Source organism: Leptonychotes weddellii, chromosome 9, assembly GCF_054177405.1.
Source record: "Leptonychotes weddellii isolate Sample4059 chromosome 9, ASM5417740v2, whole genome shotgun sequence".
NCBI classification, from domain to species: domain Eukaryota; kingdom Metazoa; phylum Chordata; class Mammalia; order Carnivora; family Phocidae; genus Leptonychotes; species Leptonychotes weddellii.
In genome coordinates this window covers 94,541,185-94,550,609 of record NC_138377.1, presented here as the reverse complement: position 1 = coordinate 94,550,609, position 9,425 = coordinate 94,541,185, and the positions used below count along the sequence as shown (strand labels likewise).

The 9,425-nt window shown below is 39.7% G+C and overlaps 1 protein-coding gene across 2 annotated transcripts in view; it reads right to left on the bottom strand.

Annotated features, from left to right (window-relative positions):
* Positions 1-129: 129 nt before the first annotated feature.
* The window catches only part of DIS3L (DIS3 like exosome 3'-5' exoribonuclease), a 32,754-nt gene continuing 23,458 nt past the window's right edge, over positions 130-9,425 (bottom strand). For both annotated transcript variants that reach the window (XM_081831280.1, XM_081831281.1), the window contains 8 exons: positions 8,478-8,725; positions 7,836-7,928; positions 5,208-5,741; positions 3,119-3,273; positions 2,840-3,018; positions 1,421-1,566; positions 565-739; positions 130-477 (listed from right to left, as the gene is read on the bottom strand). In XM_081831280.1, coding sequence (XP_081687406.1) covers positions 169-477; positions 565-739; positions 1,421-1,566; positions 2,840-3,018; positions 3,119-3,273; positions 5,208-5,741; positions 7,836-7,928; positions 8,478-8,725 — 1,839 coding nt within the window. In that variant the 3' untranslated portion in view covers positions 130-168. The remainder of the gene's footprint in view (positions 478-564; positions 740-1,420; positions 1,567-2,839; positions 3,019-3,118; positions 3,274-5,207; positions 5,742-7,835; positions 7,929-8,477; positions 8,726-9,425) is intronic.

Below are 9,425 nucleotides of genomic sequence, written 5' to 3'. Positions count from 1 at the left end.
TAAAGCAGCTTTAATTAATGATGAGAAAACGTTTTGCGCATTGGTGAACTATCTACCGCATCCCAATCGACTAGAACATTAGGTGACACGCAACATTAGATGTTAAGGTTAGAGAGAAAGTTGAAAGTGTTCTCAAAACAGCTCTTTTAATGAAGTAAAAAGAGTATTTCACATTCCATAACTGTTGGAAACATCCAGGAGAGCTAGATCCCTTATCTCCTCTAGGAGTGTGTACAGGCTTCTTCCCTTTGTTTGGCAGTATTTTTGATAATCTTCCTGAATGACGTTTACTTTGACTTCTTGGGCAAGCTGAGCTTCCTCCACAGATCTAGTTACTTCTTTCACTAAATCACTTTTTAACAAGAGGGAACTCTGATGAAAAAGTTCTGTATCTGGTATCATGTACGGTTTGTTGCTTATTATTTCAAGCCTGATTGTATCAGAATGGCAACGGGAGGCCTGTACGGATATTCTCACCTATCACAGAGGAGAAAATGCATATTACCAAATCACATTCTTTATACTTGACGTCGAAAACAATGCTTAATGTAAATATGGACTTACTGTTACATGGTCAAACAGATGGAACGTGACAGACTCCCCGCCTGTTGTGGTAGAGGTGATTTTGTTTTGAAATCGTTGAAGGGATCCCGGTTTCCATTCCGAACGGCTGTCTGAGCCACATGAGATCACCAAACCATCTTTATTTCTTAAATAAGCAGCACCTTTAATCCCAAACCTGAATCATTGCCAGAATAAAAATCCAGAGATAATGTATTCTTGTACACTCAATCTAGAATGCTAGTTTTTATTCTAGATCAAAAACAACTTTTCCTCTCATTTACCTCCAAATACTTCACTGAGCAGATGGAAAAATATTTTGCTAAATAAGGAAGTAAAATCCTATCTTAACACTAATACAGATGTACTAGATGCTAATCTCCTTTTATACTGTTTTTTAAGTAGGAGCCCAACATGGGGCTTGAACTCACGACCCTAAGATCACAACCTGAGCTGAGATCAAGAGTCAGATGCTTAACTGACTGAGCCATCCAGGCGCCCCTCCTTTTATACTTATATCGTGCATTATTCTATTATATTACGTACATCTGTACCTACAAATAGTTGTTATATTTTAACGAGTTATATCTAATGTACTGTTTGTGTTCTACACTTAGTTTACTATGATTTTTTTTTTTTAAGATCTTATTTTTTGAGAGACAGCACAAGCACAGCGCGGGGAGGGGTAGAGGGTAAGGGAAAGAAAGACTCTGCTGAGCAGGGAGCCCGATGCCGAACTCAATCCCAGAACCCCGAGATCATGACCTGACCGAAGGCAGACGCTTAACCGACTGAGCCACCCCGGCGCCCCGAGTGTAACTATGATTTGTTAACAGCTATTATGTTAGATGTAACATACCTTGGTATAAATACAAGCACACCATTTGTTCTAATTGAATATATAACCCCATCAGATATGCAACGCTCCTCATTCTCTGGGTCTTTGTCTTTAAAATACATGCACTGGAAGAGCTCAGTAGATTGCTTCTGAGAATGCTGTGCTGCCTGTAAGAAGAAGCACAACCCGCCGCACCTAAAGCATGCGGACATTCCCGGGGGAAACAGAATTCATACCCCCACAGAAACGATGTCTTTAAAAAAGGTTGGACTCTAGAAAAGTATTAATACAAATATTCTTCTCTATTATGAATTAAATCAGTTTTGTGGGAACCTAACCATCCAGCAATCTTTCCCTCAAAAATGTCTTTTTTAGAAAATTAATTCTTTAAGAAAAAACCTGTTTGTTATTTAAATCTGTTACAGTTCATTCAGGTAGAGGAAAGTACCCATATCTATGCCTTGCCTTTATTTTCAAGTCTGTTCTACCGTAGTCCTGCTGGTGCAAGTATAAATTAGTATTGCTGTCCTGGAGGGCAAGTTGGTAATTGTATCAGAGTTTTATTTGTGCACACCTTCTGAGTCAGCAATTCATTATCGCCAGGAATATATCCAGGCAACAATCTGAGAAGTCTGTAAAAGTGTATATACAAGGATGGCTATAAACTGGGTTGCCCAGAACAACAGCACTGCCTAACAGAACTTTCTGCAATGATGGAAATGTTCGATACATCTGTGTTGCCCCAAAGGTAGCCACTAGCCACACATGTCTAGGAGCGTGTGAAATGTGGCTCGTGCAACCGAGGAACTGAATTTTTAATTTTTAAGAATTTAAATAGCCCCTATGGCTAGTGACTATAATATTGCACAGCAGTGAACTAGAATACAGGATACAAAAACTGTATTAAACATTTAGGTAGTTTCCAATTTTTCTGTATCACCAAGTGCTCTCCTCTATGCTGTACAATATCGTAGCCACTAGCCAACAATATGAAATACAATACAAAGCAGCTTCTAAAAGAAAGATGTCATTACTCTGAAGTGATGCTGTCAGTAACAGATGTGTCAAGTGCAAAAGATTTCAGAGAGCAGGTATGGTACCATTTTTTGTTGTAAATAAAAAAAGCATTGTCTGGAATAGTGAATAATGCCTATCTCGGGGTGGTAAGATGATCCGTGGTCTTTTACAGGTCTACTTTTTGGGAAAAACATCTAACCTATTGTTAAATCTCCTAAACCCACATTAAGTGACTTCATAACATCTATAAATGTATTGAGAGCAACACAAGAAACTTGACAATTTTTCATGTTATTTCGTTGGGGAGAATAATGCAGAATTTAATGCGCTAGAGTATATGGCACTTCGTTCCACCACATAATAAAACTGATATTCTCTTAGCAAAAGAGATGATGGGTAAGAGAATTTAAAATCCCCTCTTACTCGGTTTCTGTTGTTGATGTGTCTGCATAATTCCTCAAGATCTTTGTTGCTGAACAAATTGTCCTTAATTTCCATTTTCTTATCTTTCGAAATGGCTGCCATTAACAATCGGTGTACTACTATATCTGAGTATCTTCTGATCGGAGATGTAAAGTGAGTATATTTATCTAATGCAAGGCCTTCAGAAAGAAACCAAAAGATGGAAGTCAACAAAAAAATATAGTTTTTAAACGACCTGCTCAAGGTTATGGCCACACAAAAGGAAATGCTATCATTCACCATAATGATGGAACTCTTCCTCCGCACACGACCCAGTGGAGAAATACAGTGCATTAGACATGGCCTGCGTGGCCATGGATCGCAGCAACCTGTTTACGATGGGATCGTTGGGGTCATTCGCATTATCCAGAGAATCAGCCAGTGTTTTATTGGACCTGACAAAAAAAATCGGAAAGACCTTTATTTAGTCCCCAGCAACAATGTACAAGTCAATACTCTGAGGGAAATCTTTCACTCTGAAGAAATTTTATTTTGGATACGTTTTAGAAGCAACTCTTTTCAACTATAGCAATGTAGTTTGCTTTTAAGGTTGAAACAAAGGAAGTACATCAATTTAAATAATATATATATATATTTTTAAGATTTTATTAGAGAGAGTGAGAGAGCACAAGCAGGGGGAGCAGTAGAGGGAGAGGGAGAAGCAGGCTTCCCACTGAGCAGGGAGCCTGATGTGAGGCTCGATCCCAGGACCCTGAGATCATGAGCTGAGCCAAAGGCAGACGCTTAACGCCTGAGCCACCCAGGTGCCTCTAAATAACATTTCTGAAGTAGTTAAGAGCAATGTACTGATACCTATGTGGTTAGGTTAATGCCCAGCACATAGTAGGTGGTCAAATACTTTTGTGGAACGGAATTCTTAACACCCTGAAGTTAAACATCCCTTACACGTCAAAGAACGGACTTTTTGAAAATCAAGAATTACTGAGCAGAGGGACTTAAAAAACAAAACTAAACTAAACCTGAGGTGCACAGTTAAGAGAAACTTAAATTATCTTCCTTTTCTTAAAGAGAAAAGGACAGGAAATATTCTATTTATTTACTCAATCTTTAAAACCCAGGAAATAATAGAATTATATTAAAAGTGAAACAAGTCAGCATATCATTCAGTTCTGTACTAGAGCCCATTGAGAGAGAGGGAGGGAAGGAAAGATGGAAAATGATGAACAGAGCATCATGAGTGGGCTAATGTGAGCTTTCCAGCGTGACAGACGTGAATGCGTGGATTCAAGTCCAGACTCTGCCCTGACTCACTGTTAAACTACAGGTAAGTCACTTAACTTCTCCAGATGGGATTCCCTATCTGTAAAATACAAATGATACAAGATATCTGAAAGCCCTTACCCAGTGAGCCCCACACACACGGTGCTCACCCAGGCACTCACCCACCAAATAAACCAACAAAAGATACATCACAGACAGAGGCAAAAAAAAAAAAAAAAAAAAATCCATTTTGGTAAATAAATAGAAGATATTTTAAATAGCACCTGTTATTTGAAACAAAATATTGAAAAAAAATCCTCTATACTAATCATTTTTTAAACTTACCCTTTAGTTATTTTATTTTTTTGTTTTTAAGTAAGCCCATTGTGGGGCTTGAACTCACGACCCCGAGATCGAGAGTCACATGATCTACCAAGTGAGCCAGCCAGGTGCCCCTGTACATCATTTTTATTTATTTTTTTAAATTTTTATTTTTTATTTTTTTTAAGATTTTATTTATCCATTCATGAGAGACAGAGAGAGAGATGCAGAGGCAGAGGGAGAAGCAGGCTCCCCGTGGAGCAGGGAGCCCGATGCAGGACTCGATCCCAGGACCCTGGGATCATGACCTGAGCCGAAGGCAGACGCTTAACCGACTGAGCCATCCAGGCGTCCCTGTACATCATTTTTAGTAGGGAAAATCTTTTATCCTGGAGGGGGGTGAACAGAAATGTCTCATTCTATGAAGGGATGGTATAAGTTTATCATCGGTGTGGTGTTTTAGGATATTGCCTCAAAGATAAGCTGCATTTTTAAAGTAATGAAATAAATAGGATTACTTCTTGGTATTTGCCTAAGGGGTCTATGAAATTAAACCAAGGGTAACAGGTCCCTTAATACCGCCCTACAAATCGTAGTGGATCAAAATTATGTCTAAATAAACTCATTTTAATTTTAATCTCTATACCTCCATTATAGTAAATGAAGAGAGACAAGAAGTTTTCTAGTCTTAGTCAAAGACCCGGCTGTCCCATTTTAGGAACTACTGTAAGATAAGTAAGTGTACAGCACTCCCTGCATCCCTCTGCCCCCTCAAGGCAGGAGTTACCGTGTATCTATGAAGAAGGCTTTTGCTTTAGCACATTCTCGCAGTTCAGAAAAAAACTCCTGGTGTGGAGGAGGGTGCTGGCGCAATAAGGCCTGATGAGGGAAGCTCTCCCAGATCTTCTTGGCTACCCAGTGGTTGGCCAGGATCATGCATTCGGCCACCGTCTCGTGGACTTCCAGGGGCTGCTTGGGGATGAGGTCGTGGATGTTCTTTTTCTCATCCAGCTGAACACGAATCTCTACCCCCTCCAGTTCGAGGGCACCGCAATGGTCTCGCTTGGCCCGGATGTGGCGCGCTATGTCCGTCAACTTGCCAATGGCCCACACTAACTCCTCTAGCTTGGCTTGTCTGCTCTTCTCATCCAAGTCTCTGAACTCTGGAATATCATCAACAATGTGGAAGTTTCCGTCCAGCAGTTCCTGGGCTGCTTCATAAAACAGTTTGTATGCTGATCGAATAATGGTTCTGCCGTACCACACTTTCTTAATTTCATAGGAGGTTTTATCCAATTCCCATATGACACTTACGGCGTACCTACAAAACCAGTGAGGCTAACATCATTATTCAATTCTTCCTTTTTTTTTAAATTTATTTTTATTTTTTTATTTTTTTTAAAGATTTTATTTATTTATTTGACAGAGAGAGACACAGCGAGAGAGGGAACACAAGCAGGGGGAGTGGGAGAAGGAGAAGCAGACTCCCCGCTGAGCAGGGAGCCCGATGCGGGGCTCGATCCCAGGACTCCGAGATCATGACCCGAGCCGAAGGCAGACGCCTAACGACTGAGCCACCCAGGCACCCCTAATTCTTCCATTTTTGAAGCAAGTAGAACTAGACCCTGGATGTAACTTAAAAGAAATGACAATGCTACAGGTTTTTGGACCAATGTCTCAATCCAAACACTCCACCATTAGCTCAAAAACTATTTAAAATTAAAACAACAAAGTTAGACTAAGTTCTGTTGAGCTCTGAGCAAATCTGAAATTAGTTCACATGTAGTGTTACAAACATAAGCTTACAGTTCTCCATTTTGATTAGACTAGCATAGGACTGATAAAGTCTGGTGGGCTCTCAGTAAAGAAGAAAGCCTTTCAAATCTTACAGAGTAACATTGAACTATCATATCACTCTCGATGGTAGGTTAATTAGCAAAAAGTTCATTTAGTAAAGAATCACTTTACCATCAAATCACTCTGTTTAAAAACATATGCAACATTTGCAACTCATATAAAAAACACAGGGCTAATTTTCCTAATATGTAAAGAGTTCTTATAAATCAATTACAAATAGATGGAAAACTAAAAAAAAAAAAAAAAGGGAAAGGAACATGAAATAGTTCACAGAAAATACATACATAAATGAGTATTAAACATACACAAAAATAATTTACTAATTTTTACTAATTTACTAATTTACTAATAGGAAATTTACTAATAGGAAAAGTGCAAATTAAAACCACCTAAGTAAGATACCATTTTCATCTCAAATTGTCAAAGATAAAAAAATACAAAATACTGTGTTGGCAAGGCTGTTGGGGGGAACAAGCATTTTCACACATTAGTGGTGGGAATATAACTGGTGTAACCTTTATGGAGGGCAATTTGATTACATCTATGTAAACACAAATGCATGTACCCTTTGACACAGAAATTCCACTTCTAGGAATTTATCCTCCAGGTATTTTAAAAATGTGGAATGACTTATGTTCCATTAATTCGGTACAGTTTTGTTTGTAATAGCAAAAGACTGAAAACAATCCAAATTTCCATAGATAAGCAACTGTTATTAATATAGGCTGATCCAAGCTACATTAAGAGAAATAAAAAGCAAGCTGCTGAACAGCATATATACATATAACGTCACCATTTGTATATAAAAGAGAGACCACATGTCCACATTTGTGTGTATATGCATTATGTCTAGAAAAATACGTAAGTAATTGGTAACTGGGGGTGCCTGGGTGGCTCAGTCGGTTGGGCGTCTGCCTTCTGCTACGGTCATGATCCCAGGGTCCTGGAATTGAGTCCTGCGTCGGGCTCCCTGTGCAGTGGGGAGCCTGCTTCTCCCTCTCCCTCTGCTATTCCCCCAGCTTATGTGCTTTCTCTCCCAAATAAATAAAATAAAATAAAAAGAAATTGGTGACTGGGGGAAAGTGATAGGAGGGGAGCCTTTCACTAAATATCTTTTGGAACCTCTAAATTCTGGACTATATGGTTTTATATGTATTCAAAGATAGATGTAAATGTTAACTACAACAAATAAACAAAAAACTCCCTAAGTTCATGATCCTCGTGCAAAACAGCCTCAACTGGGGAATATATATGCACAAAATCGTCCGCGTTTGTTCCCAGACTTTAGCTGAGTTTAAAAAGCCAACAACGGAGGGAGAAGCGGCCTCACAGCTAGACAGGCAGAAAAGACGAGGGGAAGGGAAGGGAAGGCTAGAGAAATAAAGCTGCCTACAAATAAGTGGCGCAGCGGGCACAGGGGGAAATCAGGAGTGGAGAGCAGGGGGCAGAGCATATTCAAAAGAAGAGGAGAAAGAGGCCAGAAGCAAAAGCACTAGGCATCACAGAAGGGCCAAGACAAGCCCTGGTGATTAAAAAAAAAAATCATGAACAAACTCACCTATCAACGCCTCCCAGAAGAGAGCACAAATCAGCACTGAGGATGGAGGGCAGCATGTCATAGCGACGGTCTGCTAAATAGTAAGTGGTGGCCCTGTGAATGACACATACACGGGTGGGTGCGTGACCTTCAGCAGCACAACGGCTGACTGCAGGGGCTGCGGGGAGGTAAAGGGCCACATCCTCAGTGCAGATCCCCCAAGACTTGCTGTTTCATAAAGTGCAGCAGACTGGGTAATCAAGGGGACTAAGGGGGACTGCCTTGGGCTGAATATTCTTCCAATACTCAGACAATAAAAAGAAAGAAAAAGTGACATGAATCTTAGTTGTCTAGGAAAAATTCAAGTGTAATGAGCCAGTACTTATAGAAAATAGTATCCATACAGGAAAAATTTAACTCACTGCACTTTAGAAGGAAAGTGGGTTTGAAACGTTTCTGTTAAAAAAAAAAGGAAAGGTAAATTGATCAAGAAACTATTTCTCTAAAGGGAAAGGGGAAGTGGACCTCCATTTTTTTTTTTTTCCTAGAAGGGATTTGCAGAATTGCACAAAACTGGGAAATCTTTGTTTTGAGACTCTGAAACTCGGGAGTTATGGAATAGGTTAGAGTCACAAATACACTGCTGGTGTCTAAAGACATTACCTTGTCCTAGCTTCAATGTCGATATAAGAATTTGGTGGCACGAAGTGCGTTACGTCTGCAATGTGGACCCCAAGTTCCAAGTTGCCATTAGTTAAGGTTCTGACTGAGAGCGTGTCGTCCACATCTTCACAGCCTTTTGGGTCAATGCTGAACACAAGATGGGTTTCCCTCAAGTCTTTCCGTTCTCGTTCCTCTTCAGGACTCACTTTCCAGGGATTTCCTGGTGTGTTGACTGGCATCTCACACATCTGTATGACGAGAGTCAGATATTCAGCAATTCTCGCACCATAAGCTTCCTGTGAAAATCTGCTCTGGAACATTCTCACTGCAACCTCATAGAAATCCCATTCATTCCCTGTTACCTTTTGCAATAAACTTGTTTCCTTCTTTCGATCAATAATTATTAGGTGCCTAATGTGTGTCAGGAACTGCGCTAGGTTCTGGAAAGGTCAGGAGCCAATAGGAAAGACGAAGTCCCCTGCCCTTGAGGACCCTTACAGTTTGGCAGGAAATGTGCCAGTTTCCGGCAGCTTCTTTAGTTATGGAGGCCACAGCAAGGATGAATGGTGGCTTATAAAGAGCACAACCTCTTCCCCATTTTCAAATGACCCACTTGTTTAAATGTACTTGAGCTTTTAATTCAAGGCAAGCCCTAAAAAAAAAATCAACATGTCCCAAGTACTAAAAGCCTATTCCTTAAAGATAATTTAAGCAGGACCAATCTAGGGCACTTTCTCTCTATTATTACCTGTTTAGGCCATCAATTTGCAGTTAAGTAGGCTAAACGGGAAGAGAAAATTCTAGTCCTGTGAAGTCTAATCCATGCTTTATTTTATTCTAACATTTTCACTAAGAGCTGTCAAAACAAGTCAACAAATAATTTCCAGAAACCAATGTTAAGCATAAAAATTTAATAATGTAAAATATTCTAAAATATTTTACTATTAT